The 21,461-nt window shown below is 43.7% G+C and overlaps 1 protein-coding gene across 2 annotated transcripts in view; it reads right to left on the reverse strand.

The window, feature by feature from the left end:
* The window catches only part of LOC117355991 (phospholipase-B 81-like), a 197,677-nt gene that overhangs the window by 78,979 nt on the left and 97,237 nt on the right, over nt 1–21,461 (reverse strand). For both annotated transcript variants that reach the window (XM_033935208.1, XM_033935209.1), the window contains one exon: nt 2,184–2,328. In XM_033935208.1, coding sequence (XP_033791099.1) covers nt 2,184–2,328 — 145 coding nt within the window. The remainder of the gene's footprint in view (nt 1–2,183; nt 2,329–21,461) is intronic.

A 21,461-nucleotide genomic window follows, 5' to 3' on the forward strand; every position in this document is an offset into this window, starting at 1 on the left:
CAGAAGGGTACCCAACCCCTCCTGCCGGTCCTCCCAATGGCCTCCCCTAAGATCGCCGGCAGGAGGGTACCCAACCCCTCCTGCTGGACCCCCCCCCCAACGAACCCTCCCACCCCGGAACCCCCTTAGTCTTACTTTCCAAGTTGGACCGGATAGCTCCTCGCTCGTCTGGCCAGCAGGCCTGCCTCCGTCCAAATGAGGCGGGCCCGCCCCTCCCCTCCCCTGCCTCCCAATGGCCTCCCCTAAGATCGCCGGCAGGAGGGTACCCAACCCCTCCTGCTGGACCCCCCCCCCCCCAACGAACCCTCCCACCCCGGAACCCCCTTAGTCTTACTTTCCAAGTTGGACCGGACAGCTCCTCGCTCGTCTGGCCAGCAGGCCTGCCTCCGTCCAAATGAGGCGGGCCCGCCCCTCCCCTCCCCTGCCTAACCCACAGGATCCTAGGGCCTGATTGGCCCAAGCACCTAAGGCCCCTCCTATAGCGGGAGTGGCTTTAGGTGCCTAGACCAATCAGGCCCTAGGATCCTGTGGGTTGGGCAGGGTAGGGGCGGGCCCGCCTCATTTGGACGGAGGCAAGCCTGCTGGCCATACGTGTGAGGAGCCGTCCGGTCCAACTTGGAAAGTAAGACTAAGGGGGTTCCGGGGTGGGAGGGTTCGTTGGGGGGGGGGTCCAGCAGGAGGGGTTGGGTACCCTCCTGCCGGCGATCTTAGGGGAGGCCATTGGGAGGACCGGCAGGAGGGGTTGGGTACCCTTCTGCTGCGATTGTCGGGAGGGCCGTTGGGGGGGTCTACAGGAGGGGTTGGGTGCCCTCCTGCCATGATCGCTGGGGGGAGGGGAGACTTGCAGCCGTAGCCGCGGTCACTATGCTAATCACGGCAGCATTTAAAGTACATGTCGTGTTTGTTTTTGCATTGCTAGCCCCAGGGGTGGTGGAAGATTAGTGATTGAAAAACTGTATGAAAAATAACTATTTTAAATTTAGTGATCAAAATGTGTCAGTTTTGAGAATTTTTATTAATTAATTTTTTCTCTGTGTGTTTTGTTTTTGTATAATTATTAACTAATATTTAACTAAGTTTTAAAGTTTTAAAGAATGTTTCCTTTATACGTAAATAAAGAAAAGTGAATGGGATTGCAGTGGCGGTGACGGGGCGGTGAATGGGGTGGCAGTGGCGGTGACGGGGCGGTGAAGAGGATGGTGAGACGGGGACGGGGCGGTGACGGGGATGGTGAGACGGGGACGGGGCGGTGACGGGGATGGTGAGACGGGGACGGGGCGGTGACGGGGACCAATTTTTTCACCGTGTCATTCTCTAGTTGGAATTTTGCAGGTGATAAGGTGTGCCTGCTGACTATGAGGGTAGAAAACTGCAAAAGCTTTCAGCACTGTTGTAACACTCTCCATTTGCTTAGCAATTCCAAAGTTTGCAGCAGTTGTGTGAAAAGAGAAGACTATAACCCCAAATAACAACGACAAAAAGATACATTCTTGAAGAACTCACCACTTGAACTCTGCAACAAGCCTCTGTATACAAACACTAGGGGGGGGACAATTTTAAAGCTGGTACCTCCAGTTAGGCACTGCAATGCTAAAGCAAAGCACCAATTCTAAAAAGAGCATCTGAATGCCAGGATGCCTTTTGTACTATTACTATTTATAGAATATTAGCATAAAGGGGGGAAGAGGAGAATGGAATTTGATGTACTGCCTTTCTGTGGTCACAATCAAAGTGGTTTATAAATTATATACAGGTGCTTATTTTGTACTTGGGGCAATGGAGGGTTAAGTGGCTTGCCCAGAGTCACAAGGGGCTACAGTGGGATTTGAACCCTGTTCCTCAGGCCACTATACTAATCATTAGGCAACTTAATTTAGGTTTGACCATTTCTACCATGTCAATGGTTGGTGTACAGGAACATGCCTAAATGTACCATGCAGAGCACATAACAGTATTCTTTAAGTTGCGACTGTATTTTGGAGACATACCCATGCCCCCATGCTCCGCCCACATGCTTGCCCCCCTTGCAGTTATGCACTATCCTGCAGAATAGTGAGTAGGGCAAATACACGCACAAGCGCTGCTTTTCTGTGTGCTTATGCATACACAACTCCTAAACCACCCACAGTCCTTTCAGCTACCCCAGAGGGTGTTTTAATCATTTGTATTCTCTGGGACTGTACCAGGATAGCTGCTGAAGGACATCCTTCTAGTGCAGGTGTTTTGGTCTCTCATATTCAAGTTGTAGTGTTTGTAAATCCTCAGGGTAGATGCGTATGTGAACCAGGTGGAGTGAGCAAAAAGGACATTTTCAAATCCGGGTAGAACCTGGAAACAAGACAGAAACCTTAGCATTTTGTATGTCAACCTGTAACCCATTATGAGCTTGTTGGGGAGGACAGGACATAAAATGAATCAACTAAATAAATAAATAATGAAGTATACAGTGCATAATTAGAAATTGATTAGGGAGGCTACTAAAAAGTCAGTGCTCTTTGTCATAAAGAAGGGTATCGCAAACTGTGTGCCACAGCAGATTCCAGGTGTGCTGTGAGATGCCGGCAAGGAGAGGCGCCGGCTGACTGTTTATAGGACGTGCCTCTCACAGCAAGAGGCACATCCTGTAAGTCAGCCTCCACGTATCCTCTTCGCTGGCGCCCCTGCTCCTTCTCCAGCATCTCCCTCCCCGACAGTAATAGGAGGCTCAGGGCCGCGGCTGTAGGACATCCACACATGCAAAAAAGTCCTATGAACTTCTCCACCACCTGTATGCACAAGCCTCAGAAGTTCAGCAATCAGTTGATTCAGAGCCCCTAGGGCCACATTTGCAAGTGGTGCTTCCTGCCCTCAGAATGAAAATCCAAAAGATCATATGCTGAGCAAGAAATTGAGATTGAGAGGGGACATGATCGAAACATTCAAGGTACTGAAGGGGATAGACTTAGTAGATAAGGACAGGTTGTTCACCCTCTCCAAGGTAGGGAGAACGAGGGCACTCTCTAAAGTTGAAAGGGGATAGATTCCGTACGAACGTAAGGAAGTTCTTCTTCACCCAGAGAGTGGTAGAAAACTGGAATGCACTTCTGGAGTCTGTCATAGGGGAAAACACTCTTCAGGGTTTCAAGACTAAGTTAGAGAAGTTCCTGGTGAGCAAGAGGGTGCGCTGGTAGGGCTAGTCTCGGTTGGAGCGCTGGTCTTTGACTAGAGGGCCGCCGCGTGAGCGGACTGCTGGGTATGTTCTTATCAGTGAAACCAAAGGCATGCATTCGTATAACCTGGACTGGATGATATACATCCCAGGGTACTGAAAGAACTTAAACATGATATTGCTGATCTGCTGTTATGATCTGTAACCTGTCAATAAAATTGTCCGTAGCCTGAGGATTGGAGGATGGGCAAGGTTACGTTGATCTTTAAAAAGAGTTCTGGGAAATTACAAACCGGTAAGTCTGACTTCAGTGCCAGGCAAAATAGTGGAAACAATTATAAAAAATAAAACTGTGGAACACGTAGACAAACATCATTTAATGGGACGGAGTCAGCATAGGTTCAGTTAATGGAGTTCTTGCCTCACCAATTTGCTTGACTTCTTTGAAGATGTTATGCCGCCTTGAGTGAATTCCTTCAGAACAGCGGTAAATAAATCCTAATAAATAAAATTAATAAATAAATATATTAAACCTACAAAGAATTCAGGGGTTGACATTCAGAAACACTTATCCTGGTTGGAATGGCTCTGTCACTGGCTCTCTCCCAGAGGATCCCAGTAAGCATAAACTCATTGAACCTGTAGCCTAATAATATCATCAGACTGCACTCTGAATTCCTTAAGTAAAAAAAATAAATAAACTCTTAAGGAGTCTTGTCTTCTACAAAGTCCACACACAACCGGCGCATCCCAGAGATAGGGGCCAGAAGTGTATTCCACACACTTTGCGGAGGATAATATTGTACTTCAGAACTTAGATGGGGAACAATAATTTTCCTATGGCCATGTGCTAACCTAAAATGGAGTCCATACAGAACAAACAACAAAAGCAGGCAACAAGAAGAGGGGCATCAGTCCACAAAGCATATAGCAATGCACACTAGGAGCTTGTCTTAAAGCCATAAACCTTAGTTACACATTTCAATACAAGCAACCTGTTCCTAAGAATGTGGGGAGCAGAACAGGCACATACCCAGATAAATGCCATGTACTGGGGCCAGTCGCTGGTTTTCAGTGGCATTATCTATATAGTACTGCTGGAAATCTTTGCTGATCACCCTCAGTTCTATTCCACACAGATCTGGGACAGAGCCAAGGCAGAGACAGAATGTGAAGGAATCTATAAGAAATTGTCTTTCCTCCTTATCACCAACCACTCTCTTAGTCACAGGCAGGCAGGGGCGGCCCTATAATAAACCTAACTCAAGCGGTGGCCTCTGGTGGCACTCTTGAAGGAGTGGCATCTTCCTACTGGCCCTCTCTGCTGCTCCTGTTCCCGGCATCTAAGACTTTTACCCTTCTCTCCACAATCAGCATTTTTCACATTCTACCCCCCACTCCGCTGCTGCATCTACCCCATTCCCTGTGTCTTCTCTCCATTGTGGCCTGCCCTCTCTCTGACAACTTCCTGTTTCCGCTGGGGCAGGCTACAGTGGAAAGAAGATGCAAGGACTGGTAGCAGGGCATCATTACCATTGTCCGGTGACTTTTACAGAAAACTAAAGGCAGATGCATCAGCAGGGGAGGGGGAGTAGAATGTGAAAAATGCCGATTGTGGGGAGAAGGGTGAAAGCTTTAAATGCTGGGAAGGGAAGCAGCAGAGAGTCGGCTGCAAGATGCTGCTCCCTCAACAGTGCCGACTGAAGATAGATATTGGACTCGGGGGAGAGAGTGGGAGAAGGGAGATATATTGCACTCAAGTGAGGAAAGGATAGATTCAGGGTAAGGGAGGGAGGGATGTCAGATTTGGCAGACAGATAGGGAGGACAGAGGGGCTAGAAGGAGAACAGGGAGAGATAGCAGGGGTAGAAAGGGGATAAGGGAGAGGCAGAATTCAGGGGGAGGTAGAATTCAGGTAGAGGGGACAAAATGGGAGGAGAGATATGGACTTGGTGGAGGGGGAAAATGGGGGGAGGGAGAGAGAGAGAGAGAGATGGACTTGGTAGAGGGGGGACATAAGAACAACCTTACTGGGTCAGACCAATGGTCTATCAAGCCAAGTAGCCCGTTCTCATGATGGCCAATTCAGGTCACTAGTACTTGGCCAAAACCCAATGAGTAGCAATATTCCATACTACCGATCCAGGGCAAGCAGTGTCTTCCCCAATGTCTTTCTCAATAACAGACTATGGACTTTTCTTCCAGGAAATTGTCCAAACCTTTCTTAAAACCAGCTACACTATCCGCTCTTACCACAACCTCTGGCAATGCGTTCCAGTCTGAACTCTGAGAACTTTCCTAAGAAATCAGACTCCACAAGTGACCCTTAAAGGGAGGAATGCTGGCCTAGTGCCTAACCTTCAGTAAGCCTGGTTCTAAGAGAGAGGTTGTAGAGGATCAGCAGGCCCACCCCTAGCTCATTTCTTTACTTATAGCAACCTGTGAACTATTGTCTGCCTCTGAAACAGAGCATTAATTTGGTAGGATTTTTCTGTCCTATTCTTTTTTTTTCTTCTAGGTATAAGTTCTTCTGCACCACAGTATGGCTGGGAAACATCGTATCACCAAAGCTGCTGCTCAGGTTACAACTTCAGTCTCTCTGCAGACAGAAAATGTTACCCAGGCAGAGGGAGTAGTTCCATGTACAAGCTGCCTTCAGCTTGAATCCCTCTGAAGGAAGTAAAAGAACTGAGAGAGGAGATGGCAAGATTGAGAAGCATCAGTGAGAATGAGATGTACATTAATGAAATGGTTCATGAGGTGCCAAAGAGTTCCACTAGTGGGGAAGAAGAGTCTGTGATGAGGGAAGACAGCTGGACTCAGATTACACAACACTGCAAGATTGGTACTTTGACTACCCCTGCCCTTGAACTGAAGAACTGGTATGCTGTCCTGAAAGTGGAGGAGATGAGAGCAACCCAAGGAGAGGAAGGACCAGAGCTTAAAATCCCCAAAAGTACTGGATCCATAACCACTAGGAGGTGTAAGGTAGTGGTAGTTGGCGATTCCCTTCAGAAGGGTACAGAAGGTCCATCTGTAGAACAGACATGATGTCACGAGAGGTATGCTGTTTGCCTGGAGCCAAAATCCAAGCTGTAATAGAGAGGTTGCCGAGACTGATCAAGCCTGATGACTACTATCTGATGCTACTCATCCACATTGCACTAACGATACTGCTAGGTACCCCTGCGAAAGTGTCAAAAGTGGCTCTGGGAGAGAAGGTGAAGCAGTCAGATGCGCAAGTGGTATTCTCGCCCATCCTCCCTGTCAAGGGTAAAGGCCAGGGCAGAGAAGCTCGCATCCTGGAGACGAATGCTTGTCGTCGAGAGTGTTTTGGCTTCCTAGACAATGGGATGATCTTCCAAGGGCTGCTGAGCAGGGATGGTGTACATCTATCATAGAAGGGAAGAAGTGTCTTTGCCAGCAGGCTGGCTAATCTACTAAAGAGGGCTTTAAACTAGAAGTGAAGGGGCAGGGTGATCAAAGCTCCCGGGTAAGTATAAGCCCTCAGGTAAGTAAATCACTTAATACCTCTACACGGATGGGAAAAGGGGGCAATGTCTGGAAAGCAGTATATACTAATGCTTGAAGTATGGGAAACAAGATTCTGGTTCTAGAAGCTGTGATGGAAGAAGAGGAGTTGGATATAGTAGCGATCACTGAGACATGGTTCACAAAACAACATGACTGGAATGTAGTTATACCGGGCTATAATCTGTTCAGGAAAGAGAGGGTAGGAAGAAAAGGAGGAGGAGTTGCGTTACATTTTAAAGAACATATTAAAGTCACAGAATTGCAGGATCTACAGGGCAAGGAAGAGGCACTGTGGATCAATTTGAAAGAGGGAATGGGGAATACCGTATTTTTCACTCCATAAGATGCACTTTTTTCCCCCAAAAAGTGGATGGAAATAAGGGTGCGTCTTATGGAGTGAATATAACCAAACCCCCCTAAGAGAGGGATGTGTGACATCACAACCCATACCTCCCTCCTACCTCTTGATCAGGGTCGCTGGATACAAGGAAGGAGCTCCTGCCTCCTGATTGGCATTTGGAGTGGAGCTTGAGAGCACAGCTCTGAACTTATGGCTGCAAGTGCTCTTTGTGTGCATGACTTGGGGGAATGGGGTAGGGCGGAAGACCAGGAGCGGAGGAGCCTGCGGTGCAGCCCTCCCCCGGTGACTCACGCAGGAACTCAGAGCAGCCCTGCACTCGATACGCTGAGGCCAGCAGCATTGGATGCCCTGTTGTCTGTCCCCCCCCCACCCAGAACCTACAATCCTGGCTCACTGCGGAGATGGCCGGAGGGTGGGCAGGCATGGACTTGCCCAGTGAAGGCAGAATGAACTGGGGTAGCCCCAGCACTGACTATATGATGTGCTGTTAGAAACTTCTCTGCAAGGGCAAGGTATCTTTCTCCTGAGAATTGGGGGGATGGGGTACACCGGAGTTCCAGCTCCTCCCCATACCCCCCGGGGTCTGTATACAGGCAGAATAGGCTGGCCATTCTCATGGAAAAGTTGAAAGGCAACACTATAGATGTCAAGATTGACATGTATGTCTACATTGACACATGAAATAGGGTCTTGTTTTCGGCTATTGGGACCCTCTTTGGTCTCTGGCCCTTTCCTGCCTCCTGTCTCAGACTGCTAGGGGGAGGTGCCCGTCTTCAGGTGCCAGGATGGAAGGAGGGAAAGGAAGAAGAAAGAAGGAGACCCTGGCAAGTGAGTTATCAGAAGACAACCAGAGCCTGGGACCACAACATGATTTGAAAAATGACCAGACAACAAAAGGTAGAAAAATGATTTTATTTTCTGTTTTGTGATTACAATAAGTCAGATTTGAAATGTGTATCCTGTCAGAGCTGGTGTTAGACAGGGAGGGGAGGGGGGATAGGGTACAGAGCCTGGCAGGGAGTGAGGGGGGAGGCTAGGTGCAGAGTCTGGTATATATTAGTACACAATTTGGTTCAGAATGTTTTTTTTCTTGTTTTCCTCCTCTAAATCTAGGGTGCGTCTTATGGTCAGGTGAATCTTATGAAGCGAAAAATACGGTATATGTACATTGGTGCGATATACAGGCCTCCTTCACAGACGGAAGAAGTAGATAGAGATTTAATAGTAGACATTCAGAATATATCTAAAAAAGAGGATGTTGACTGGGATATTCCTACTGCAGGGTCTTCTAGAAGTAGGGAGATTCTGGATTCTCTACAAGGAGAACTGTTCCTGTAGTTGGTAATGGAACCCACATGGGATGGGGTCATACTAGACTTAGTGCTTACAAATGGGGAAAGTGTTTTGGATGTTACAGTGGGTGATCATCTGGCATCCAGTGATCACTGCATGGTATGGTTTAATATTAAGATGGGTATAGAGAGAGCTCATTCAAAAGCAAAGGTTCTAGACTTAAAAAAACCTAACTTTGTTCAGATGGGGGTTTACGTCAAGGAATTATTGTCTGGATGAGAATGTCTGGAAGAAGTGAAAATGCAGTGGGCAAAACTGAAAGGAGCGATTGTAAGGGCGACAAACCTTTTTGTGAGGCAAATAAGTAAAAGTAAGAAGGCCACTTTGGTTCTCAAAAGTAGCAGCTGAGAAGGTAAGGAATAAGAGGTTAGCTTTCATAAACTACAGAAGATCGCAGAAAGAGGAAGACAGGCAAAAATATCTGGAAAAGTTAAGAGAGGCTGGTCTTGTAGTCAAGAAAGCAAAGAAGCAAATGGAAGAAAAAATAGCTGACATAGTAAAATGGGGAGACAAGACATTTTTTAGATATATTAGTGATAGGAAGAAATGCAAAAGTGGCATTGTGACACTCAAAGTGTAGGGGAGGAATATGTAGAAGCTGATAAAGAAAAGGCCAAATTGCTTAACAGATATTTCTGTTCTGTGTTCACGGCTGAAGCGCCAGTAGCGAGACCGCAAAGACAAATGTGAATAGGGATGGAGGCGTAATAGACCCTGATCGATTTTCAGAGGGTTGTGTTCGTGAGGAGCTAGCTAAAATAAAGGTAGACAAAGCAATGGGGCCAGATGGTGTACATCATAGGGTTCTGAAGGAACTTAGGGAATTTTTGGTAGCTCCGCTGACTGACCTTTTCAATGAGACTCTAGAGTCATGAGTGGTACTGGAGGACTGGCAAAGGGCAGATGTGGAAGTAAGGAAGAAGTAGGGAATTACAGGCCGGTAAGTCTGACTTCTGTTGTGAGCAAATTATTGGAAACACTTTTAAAAGAGAATGGCCAAGTTTCTGGAATCCTGTAGATTACAGGACCGGAGGCAACAAGGATTCACTAGAGGTAGGTCTTGTCAGACAAATCTGATCAATTTCTTTGACTGGGTGACCAGAGAATTGGAAAGAGGATGTGCGCTACATGTGGTGTATTTAGATTTTAGCAAAGCCTTTGAAAGTGTTCCACACAGACATCTAATAAATAAACTGAGTGCCCTCGGGATGGGTCCCAGAGTGACGGGCTGGGTCAATAACTGGTTGAGTGGAAGGCGACAGAGGGTAGTGATCAATGGAGATCGCTCTGAGGAAAGGGATATTACCAGTGGTGTGCCTCAAAGTTCGTTCTTGGGCCTGTTCTTTTTAACATTTTTATAAACGATATTGCTTAAGGGTTGTCGGGTAAGATTTGCCTTTTTGCGGACGATATGAAAATCTGCAATAGAGTTGACACACTAGATGGTGTGAATAACATGAAGAAAGACCTGGCTAAGCTTGAAGAATGGTCTGAAATTTGGCAGCTAAAATTTAATGCTAAGAAATGCAAGGTCATGCATTTCGGCTGCAAAAACCCGAGGGAACGGTACAGATTAGGAAGTGAAGAGCTTATGTACATGAGAGAAGAGCGGGACTTGGGTGTGATTGTATGTGATGATCTTAAGGTGGCCAAACAGGTTGAAAAAGTAACGGTGAAAGCTAGAAGGATGCTAGGTTGCATAGGGAGAGGTATGGCTAGTAGGAAAAAGGAGGTATTGGTGCCCCTGTATAAGACTTTGGTGAGACTTCATTTAGAATATTGTGTACAAGTCTGGAGGCTGCACCTTCAAAAAGATATAAAAAGGATGGAGTCGGTCCAGAGGAAGGCTACTAAAATGGTATGTGGACTTCATCATAAGGCGTTTGGGGACAGACTTAAAGATCTCAATTTGTATACTTTGGAGGAAAGGCGGGAGAGGGAGATATGATAGAGACGTTTAAATACCTACGTAATGTGCAGTAATTTTCGCTCCATAAGACACACTTTTCCACCCCCAAAAAGGGGGTAGAAAAGTGGGTGCGTCTTATGGAATGAATACACCTTCCCCCCCCCACTCGGTACCTTTGTAAAAGTTGTGGTGCTCTCCTGCCAGACGGCTGTCTTTGTAAGCAGAGCAGAGCGATGCAGGAATGCGACCTTTGTGCTTCCTGCCTGGTCCCGCGCTGCTCGTGATTGGCTGAGATCAGTTCTCATTGAGAACTGACATCAGCCAATCACTGAGCGGCGCAGGACCAGGCAGGAAGCGCAAAGGTCGTGTTCCTGCATTGCGCCGCTCTGCTCTGCTTACAAAGATAGCCCAGGAGAGCACTGTAACTTTAGAAAGGTACCGGGGTGGCTTCGGGCTGGCGGTTTCAGCTTCGAGCAGGTTCCTTCGCTGCAGGCAGCTTTGGGTGCGGGCAGCTTTGGGTAGATTTCTTCACTGCAGGCAGCTTCGGGTGTGGGCAGCTTCAGTCAGGTTTCTTCAGCTGCAGGCAGCTTCGGATGCGGGCAGCATCGGTCAGGTTCCTTCAGCTGCAGGCAGCTTCGGGTGCAGGCAGGTTCCTTTGCTGCAGGCAACTTCGGGTGCGGGTGGCTTTAGGCTGCAGGTGGGCTGCTTCATGCTGCTTAGCACCAGACCACCAGACGCACCCCCATGTAGAGGAAGAAATTTTTTTTTCCTTGGTTTTTCCTCCTCTACAAGGGGTGCGTCTTATGGAAGGGGTGCATCTTATAGACTGAAAAATATGGTAAATGCGCATGAGTCAAGTCTCTTTAATTTTAAAGGAAATTCTGTAATGAGAGGGAATAGGATGAAGTTAAGAGGTGATAGACTCCAGAGTAATCTAAGGAAATACTTTTTTACAGAAAGTGTGGTAGATGCATGGAACAGTCTCTCAGAAGAGGTGGTGGAGACAGAGACTGTATCTGAATTCAAAAGGGCCTGGGATAGACACGTGGGATCGCTCGGAGAGAGAAAGACTGTGGATGGGCAGACTAGATGGGCCATTTAGCCTTTATCTGCCATCATGTTTCTATTAACTATTCTCTTAGTGAAAAAAATATTTCCTCCTATTGGGTTTAAAAGTATATCGCTGTAACTTCATCTAGTCTTAGTAATTTTTGACGGAGTGAAAAATCGATCCACTTGTACCCATTCTACTACACTCAGGATTTTATAGACTTCAATCATATCTCCCCTCAGCTATCTCTTTTCCAAGCTGAAGAGCCCTAACCATTTTAGTCTTTCCTCATACGAGAGGAGTTCCATCCCCTTTATCATCTTGGTCATAGAGTGCACTTGTTTTCATATCCCTCCATAAAATCCTGTCATTATAAAAAGTTCCTTGAGAGAACCCTCTTATTTCAAGCGCTAAATTGAATGTATGGCTTGGAAAAATTATGTTAGAGGTCTCTTCCTATCTTGATTTTAGAAAATTGTTAAAGACTCAACTTTTGATAGGCTGGTAACTTAATGCATTCTGCTTCATTTTTTCAATCAAGTTCCTTATATTCAACTTGATGTATTTTATCTGTTCTATGTATTACTTTTTTTTCCCTGCCATGCCGGTATTTTCTGCATTATATTGTAAACGCTTTCTGTCTTTATCTGTTTTTAAGTCCATTATTCTAATTCGTATTTTATCTGTATCCCATGTATTAGCTCACCTTGTTGTGAACCGCCTAGAACTTTTTCGGTATGGCGATATATAAGAATAAAATTATTTGTTACTATTATTCTTTGAACTTTTTCTAGCACCGCTATATCTTTCTTGAGATAAGGAGACCAGAATTGAATGCAATACTCTAGGTGAGGTCACATCATGGAGCGATACAGAGGCATTATAACATTATTAGTCTTGTTAACCATCCCTTTTAAAAATAATTCCTAGCATCCTGTTTGCTTTTATGGCCGCCACTGCACATTGGGCGGAAGGTTTCATCGTATTGTCTATAACACCCAGATCCTTTTCGTGGGTACTAACTTCCAAGGTGGGCCCTAGCATCTGGTAACTATGATTTGGGTTATTCTTCCCAATGTGCATCCCTTTTAAAAATAATTCCTAGCATCCTGTTTGCTTTTATGGCCGCCACTGCACATTGGGCGGAAGGTTTCATCGTATTGTCTATAACACCCAGATCCTTTTCGTGGGTACTAACTTCCAAGGTGGGCCCTAGCATCTGGTAACTATGATTTGGGTTATTCTTCCCAATGTGCATCACTTTGCATTTGTCCACATTAAATTTAATCTGCCACTTGGACGCCCAGTCTTCCAATTTCCTAAGGTCTGCTTGCAATTTTTGACAATCTGCATGCATTTTAACAACTTTGAACAGTTTAGTATCATCTGCAAATTTAATCACCTCACTCAATGTTCCAATTTCCAGATCATTTATACATAGCACCGGTCCCAGTACAGACCACTGTGGCACTCCGGCAGTACAGATCCCTGCGGCAGACCAATTAAATAGCACCGGTCCCAGTACAGACCCCTGCGGCACTCCACTGTTTACTCTCCTTCATTGAGAAAAATGATCATTTAACCCTACATTCTGTTTTCTATTTGATAATCAATTCCTAATCCACAACTGAACTTTTCCATCTATCCCATGACTCTTTCATTTTCTCAAGAGTCTCTCATGAGGAACTTTAGCAAAAGGTTTTGGAAAATATAGATACACTACATCAATCAGCTCACCTTTATCCACATGTTTATTCATATCTTCAAAGTAGTCAAGAAAATTGGTGAGGCAAGATCTCCCTCGGCTGAACCCATGCTGACCCTCATTAAATCATGTTTGTCTATATGTTCCACAATTTTATTTTTTATAATTGTTTCCTCCATTTTGCCTGGCAGTGAAGTGAGGCTTACCTGTCTATAATTTCCCGGATCTCCCCTGGAGCCCTTTTTAAAAATCGGTGTAAATTGGCCATCCTCCAATCTTCAGGTACTACAGACAATTTTAGCAACATGTTACAGATCACTAACAGCAGGTCAGCAATTTCATGTTTGAGTTCTTTTAGTACCCTGGGATGTATACCATCCGATCCAGTCGATTTATCACTTTTTAACTTGTCAATTTAGCTTAGTACATCTTCCAGATTCACCGAGATTTCTTTCAGTTCCTTACCCTTGAAAACCATTTCTGGTTCAGGTAGACCTCTTACATCTTCTTTCGTAAAAACCGAAGCAATCGGAAAATCTGGACTCCCGAGACCCGCCCCCAGGTCCGCCCAATTCCACCCATTCCTGCCCTATAATGCCCTAATCCCACCTCCGCTGACTGCTCTTGTTGAACAGGGTGGAAGTCTGCGTGACATCATTGTGGGGCATCTGCATATGTGCAGGCTTCCTCCCTGCCCGTGATTTGAGGAGGCTTTTCAAAACCTGGACAAAGTGCCTCATAAGGAGGACAGGTCCAGGGAAATCCGGACGTCTGGTAACCCTAAACTTATGACTTAGCAGGAGCAGAGCAGGGAAGGCATGACCAAGGCAAGATTTTAACCTTCAGCATAGATCAGGGAGGCTCAGAGGAGAGGAGAGAAACCTTCTACTATATTAGTGTAAGCTAAAGAAGCTCCAGTCTGATAGACCAAGTTTATCTTGGAACTCTGCTAAACTTGTAACTTTTGAAATGAGGACACGCTTGGCCAGTTGTATTGCACTGTTGAAAGAGAGAACAGTAACTCTGGGATTCTACGCCAGAATAGGATTACCATATTTATAAAGACAAAAAAGAGGACAAATGACTCTGTCCCTGACTAGGGTTACCAGATATCTGGATTTTCCAAGGGGGGGGGGGAGCTATGGAAGGATTGGGGGTGGGACTGGGGCATAACAGGTCGTGCCTGGGGGGCAGGTCTAGGGGGGGTCCAGATTTTACTAAAGTAAAATCTGGTTACCCTATCCTTGACCCCTATCATAGTTTGTCCCTGCCTCCCACCAGTGCCATGCCTCCACCTTTCACCCATTTCCTTAGTCATCTTTCCCATCCTCTGTACCCATTTTTAGCCCTCATCTACCCTCTACTGCATCACATCACTCTATCAGTCCCAACTCCATTCCTATCTCTCCTTCCTACCCTTGCCTCCAAGGCCATTCTTCTATCCTTGTCCCCATATTCTGTCCTTGCTCAACTTCTCTTCCTTCTTTTCCCTTTCTCCTGTACCCCCACCTCAGGACCAATATCTCTTATCTTCTCTCCCCTGCCTCCTCCTCATGGTACTGCATCTCTCTTTCCCTCCCCGGATCCACCATCTTTCTCAATCTCCCCCTCATCCCAGCATCTATTTCTCTCTCCCTCTTCACCCTCTATTCCCCAAAAGCTCCCCCCATGGTAGCATTTCTCCCTATCCCCCAGCCAACACCATCCCTAGAGATGCTTCCACTACTACTTATCATTGCTATAGCCACTGTACATTAAACATGTAAGAGACAATCCCTGCTTCATAGAGCTTACAATCTAATTAAAACAGACAAACAAGACAAATAGGAGTTAAGGAATTTCTCAGAGGGAATGATAAAACAGACATGGGTACTTTACAAGAGTTAGGAGTTAAACGCAGCTTTGAATTTGAACACTGCCAGAGATGTAGCTTGTCCTTTGACCATCTTTTACTCCTCAATTTCTGAACACTTGCTTCCTGTGTCTGCATGTATTTAATTCAATATCTTAATTCTGATTTTAATTTTTACAGGGGATTCCTTATGCAGGTTGGGAATATAAGATCTCTACTTTTGCAAATGATATCTTGCTTCATTTGAAGAATCCTGAATCCACCATTCCACATTTACTGGAATTGATTGATAGATTTGGTAAATTTTCTGGGTACAAAATAAATTAGAGCAAATCGGAGGTTCTTCTATTAAATGTGCATTGTGCAAAAGGACTATTTAATCCATTCCCATTCATTTAGAAATAGGAGGGTATAATATATTTAGGTATCATGATACAAAAAACATTGGAAGAAACAATGACAATAAATGAAAAATCTTTATTGCTGAAAGTCAAAGAAATGTGTGAGCATTGGAGCCTATTACATCTCTCTTGGTGGGGGAGAGTCCAAATTGTCAAGATGATGATTTTGCCTGTAGTTTGTTACCAAATGAGTATGTTACCGGTTTATTTTCAAGGGTCCTTTTATAAAAAATTTAATGGTATTCTCACAAAATGTATTTTGCTGGGTAAAACTGCTAGAATTGCTTTAGTATCTTTACAAAAACCAATTGTGGTGGGTAGGGTAAATTTTCCAAATTTCTATAGATACCATCACACTTTTATTATGCGGCAGGGTATGTATTGGATCCTTCCTGAAGTCTTGGAGCATCTTCCGGATTGGCTTTACTTAGAATGGCAACTTATGTCCCCATTACGGTTATAACTGGATAAGACTTCTCAGTATACAAATAAACAAAATATATGTCTGGCTTATAAAGTAAGTAAAGTGTTCACATACATTCATAATTGTGAAATTTGACCAAGAGCATTAGCTCCTATAGCCAAACCCACCGCCCCATCACTGAGTATGACTTATTTTGAAAAAGTGCTTAAAAAAGAACATACTGTTCAAATGCTCAACTAATTTTCAGTGGCAAAAGAGAGAAAAAAGTTCCCACTTAGCTTTCAACAGTTGAAAGCTAAGTGGGAACTTCTTTGTCTCTTTTGCCACTGAAAATTAGTTGAGCATTTGAACAGTATGTTCTTTTTTAAGCACTTTTTCAAAATAAGTCATACACAGTGATGGGGTGGTGGGTTTGGCTATAGGAGCTAACGCTCTTGGTCAAATTTCACAATTCTGAGTGTATGTGAACACTTTACTTACTTTATAAGCCAGACATATATTTTGTTTTTTTGTATACTGAGAAGTCTTATCCAGTTATACAGTATTACTTTGACTTCTTTGCCCTTTAAGCTACGATAACACATACCCTCTATTATATTCAGTGTGACTTAGTCTGCCCATTACGGTTATGTCATATATTGAGTATCAAGTTACCCAGAATTTATAAGGACAATAGCATTCTTTTTACCACCTGGAAAACCTTAAAATTTATATCAATACAACAATCCACGATTCAAATTGGCAAGTCTAAGATCCTCTGGAAACATTGGCTGCAGGCAGGTATATGTACTTTAGATGATGTGTTATCAAATGGGAAAGTTTTTCACAACTGGAACAATCATTCGGCATTGTAAAATCTCAAACATATAAGTGGTTGCAGTTGAAGCAGGCCATTCAAAAGGGGTTCCCTGATTGGTGCAACTTAAAAAATCAGTAGAGTTTGCCAGGTCTATGCTTCCAGACAGATTTGCTAGGGCATCAGATAGCCAAATGGTATAAATTAATATCTGAATAAAAAACCTAAAACTAGTCTAAGAGACATTTGAAGCAGAGATAAAGCAACAAATTTCTGCTACTCAATGGCCATGGATTTGAACTTGTAGGATGAGATGTACAGCGTCAGCATCTATGAGACAAACCTGATTTTTTTTTGGACTCCTTCAGGTTCTTTAGATCCTGCACTGCAGACATATAAGAACCTTGTTCTGCAGGATATTGAATCTAAACAGCAAAAATCTTTTTTTCCACATTGGAATTTGTCTAGAATAGAGAAGAATGCTTTGAAACAATTACAAAGTTATGATCAAATTATTATCCGCCGTGCGGATAAAGGGGGAGCAGTAGTGGTACAGGATAGGGTTCAATACATCTCAGAAATTACACGACAGCTCCAAGATATTTCTGTGTATCATTTATTGATAGAAGATCCCACTGAACACATTAGAGAGCTAATTTTTGAGGTGGTAGGTAAGGGGTTACAACAAGGTTTTCTTACTCAAAATGAGTTTAAGTTTTTGACACCTAAATATTCTAGAATTCCTTTTTTATATACCCTTCCTAAGATTCACAAGAACCTTTCCTGTTCCCCTGGGAGACCAATTGTGTCAGCCAAAGGATCTCTTCTGGAAAGAGTAAATCAGTATGCGGACCTATTTTTGAACCCATTAGTTCCCTCAATCACATCATTTGTACAGGATACTACTCATTTTTTGAAGATCTTGCAGCAACATCATCCTACTAGTTCTACAGTTTTAGTTACTCTTGATGTACAGTCATTATACACTAACATACCACAAGAAGAAGCATTGTCAGTTCTGAGTACTAGACTGGAATCTCGCCAACGTCCACACTTGGTGCCCTCTGAGTTTATTATTCAACTTCTATCTATTTCCCTAAAGAAAATTTTTTTTATGTTTCAAAATCGGTTCTATCAGCAATGTAGTGGGACTGCAATGGGGGCATCATGTGCTCCGGCGCTAGCCAACTTGTTCATGGCACACTTTGAAGATACATATGTTTATCCAGCAAGTTGGTTTTCAAGGATGAAACTATGGTGCAGATATATAGACGACATCTTTGCCCTCTGGGAAGGATCCATGGAGGATCTTTTGCTTGCTGTAGATGATTTGAATAGTTATACTCAATCTATTAAATTTACTTGCACATGTGATCTCAAGAAAATTGCGTTTTTGGATGTTCAGATTGAGATCAGAGATCTGACTTTTTTTTACTACTGTCTACTGTAAACCGACTGATCGTAACACCTTTTTGCATTTTTCAAGCTCTCAACCTCAGCATTTGAAGGAGAGCTTGCCTTGTTCTCAATTTTTAAGATATCGTCGGATCTGTTCCACTAAGGAGGAATATAAGTTACAGTCAGTTAGATTGAAACAGAAATTGCACAGTAGAGGGTATCCTGGACAATGTGTCAACAATGCTTATAGAAGAGCACTCTATAATCCCAGAGAACGTCTTTTGGAATATTCTAAATCTAGAGATGAAGATCAAAGAATCACATGTGTGTTGCCTTATTCTCAGCAGGCTAGCATCTATGGCCATATTTTGAAGAAATATTGGAAATGTCTATCAGTGCATCCTTGTTTTCGGGAGTGCACTATGATGTTTTCTTTTGCACGCAATAAATCTATTCAAGATGAATTGTGTCCCACAAGCAGGGTAGCTATAGAAGCTGTAAGTGAACAGAGGAATATGAATACGGTAAGAGGACATACTAAGTGTGGTCATTGCTCCGTATGCAGTGTTATGGAAGAGAGTTCATCTTTCACCAATCCAGCAGATTTGAAATGTTATCAGCTATACTATTCCACTAACTGTATTAGCAGTGGCATTGTATATATCATTAGATGTCCATGTAATAAATTATATGTGGGACAGACCTCGAGAGCCTTTAAGACTCGGCTCATAGAAGTTCCGATGGTGCAACATTGCATGGATTACAATCATTCATTTGAAGAATTACGCTGCTGGGTTTTGGAGTGTGTGTTTCCTTCCATTCGAGGTGGGGATTTTAAACAACTGTTACTTAAGAGAGAACAACGCTGGATATTTGTTCTTCAATCCTGTACTCCCATTGGTTTGAATTGGGGTGTGGAATGGAAATCCTTTTTCTAATGCTTTTGTTTTGAATTTTTTCACTCTGACTTTTGTTTTGGAGTGAATATGCATGATGCTGATGTCATCATGTGGGTGTGGTGCCAGGAGGAGTCCTATATCAGTAAGAATGCCAGGGGGCCATTTTCTTGACAGAAATTGAAGCGGGTGAATCGATGCTGTGAGTTGAGCTGCAGTGGAATATATGTTTTCCTGTCCTTTTAGAGTTTTTTTAAGCTCTGTTTTTGTGTTTTTTTCCAGCAAATCCCTGAAGAAGCGCACCAGCGAAACAGGGAACCCTGTTGGATTATGCTAGTGGTGATATTTAGTAGCTGCTATGCTCTGAGTTTGTCTCCTATGGAGTGATTTTCTCCTGCTTCCAAGCTCCAGGATCACGTTCTTGTGTTTGCAATTTGATTGAGAAGACAACAATTTTCAGATAAGTGTTTTTTTGAAAACTTTTTGAGACTTAGAATTAAGACTGTTGAAATTCACTGTGAAATTGTGTCCTCAACTTTTTGGGAGTTTTTGACCGAGGATGTGTCTGCTCTTGCTTTGATTTTCCCTATTAGACACTGAGGTCTTTTCTCCCTTAAGAGTAACACTTGGACTTGTTATCCTATACTCTTGAGGTTGTGCTATGTGGATATAGATTTTTTTTTTGTTATACAGAACTTTCTGGATTCCTGTTCGTTTGTAAAAGTTAGATAGTTCTAAGTCTAATAGATGCTGGCACTGTCATCTTGAAATAGGGACATTGGATCATTTGTTGTTCTATTGTCCTTTGACACTCAACTTTTGGAAATCTATATGGGGACATATTTATTTGATTCTGGAGACTGTGGTTCTGCTGTTGTATGAAGCGGTAATCTGTGGGACATTGTTATCTCCTACATCTCCAATAGATAGACATAGAACATAAGAACATAAGAACATAAGCGTTGCCTCTGCCGGGTTAGACCAGGGGTCCATCGTGCCCGGCAATCCGCTCCCGCGGCGGCCCCCCAGGTCCATGACCTGAAAGTGTTCCCTACCTAACCTAAAATATCCATACCCTATTCGCTCAATGTCCTGTAAGGTAAACCTCTATCTGTACCCTGTTATCCCCTTCGCTTCCAGGAAGTCATCCAGTCCCTTTTTGAACCCCAGAATTGTACTCTGTCCTATCACCTCTCCGGGAAGCACGTTCAAGGTGTCCACCACCCTCTGAGTGAAGAAGAACCTCCTTGCATTCGTTATGAATCTGTCTCCTCTCAGTTTTTCAGAATGACCTCTTGTTTTAGTTGTCCCTGCTAGTCTAAAGAATCTGTCCCTCTCCACCTTCTCTATGCCTTTCATGATTTTATAAGTTTCTATCATGTCCCCTCTCAGTCTCCGCTTCTCCAGGGTAAAGAGCCCCAGCCTGTCCAACCGTTCGGCATATGAAAGGTTCTCCATACCCTTTATCATCCTCGTTGCCCTCCTCTGGACCCTCTCGAGTATTGCCATGTCCTTCTTGAGGTATGGCGACCAGTATTGGACGCAGTATTCCAGATGTGGGCGCACCATTGCTCGATACAGTGGCAGGATAACTTCTTTTGTTCTGGTAGTGATACCTTTTTTGATAATGCCCAACATTCTGTTCGCTTTTTTTGAGGCTGCTGCACATTGTGCCGCCTGCTTCATTGTGTTATCCACCAATACCCCCAGATCTTTTTCATAAAAGCAGATTACTTGGTATGACTGAGGTAGCCATGCAAATGATCATTAAAAATTTGAAGAATTTTGACAGATTAAATTTCACTTTTTGGAGGAATTCATTATGCTTGTTTTATAAATATGAGAAAATTAATTCTGAACAAATAATAAGTTGTTTAAACTGACGTTTAAACTGACCAATTTAATTAATTTTAATTAAATGGTTTATTCCCCTATTACCGGTTTTATTTGCACATCCAGGGAAAGGGAGTGGGTGGGAGTGAGAGGGATATTATATTAGGATTTGTTTATTAATTACATGTATGTACTGTTGTATGGTTTTATTTAATAAATTGGTATTAAGATATGCATACCTTCTTGCATATCATATTGAGGGATACGGTAAATCCGGGTCTCCATAAAGGAGTACCTAAATGGGCCGCCGCGTGTGCGGATCGCCGGTCTAGATGGACCTCGGTCTGATCCGGTGAAGGCGTTTCTTATGTTCTTATGGGTGGGAGGGGGGAGAAAATGGTTTCTCATGTATTGTTGATGGATGTAAGTGCTGTTTTTCAATTACTTGTATGTATTCCTTTATGCACTGTGTTTAGACTGAAAAAATAATAAAGATATATAAATTTTTTTTTTTAATTTAAAAATTTCTTATATACAGGTAGTCCCCGAATTACAGACGCCCACTTAAGTACGACTTGTACTTAAGAACGTTATTGCAGCTTCATTTGATTTTCAGTGGTATAGACTCCAGTGTTCTTCAACCGGTGCTGGTCCACAAAAATTTCCTGCCGGTCTGCTAAGGGCCGGTGAGATAAAAACTTTATTTTTCCCAGGAAGGGGTTAGGGCGAGAGAAATGAGATAATGGAAGAGCGGTCCTCTCTGAGTTGTGGATTGGTTGTTGGACCACGGATCAGCCAAT

Source organism: Geotrypetes seraphini, chromosome 2 (genome assembly GCF_902459505.1).
Source record: "Geotrypetes seraphini chromosome 2, aGeoSer1.1, whole genome shotgun sequence".
NCBI classification, from domain to species: Eukaryota; Metazoa; Chordata; class Amphibia; order Gymnophiona; family Dermophiidae; genus Geotrypetes; species Geotrypetes seraphini.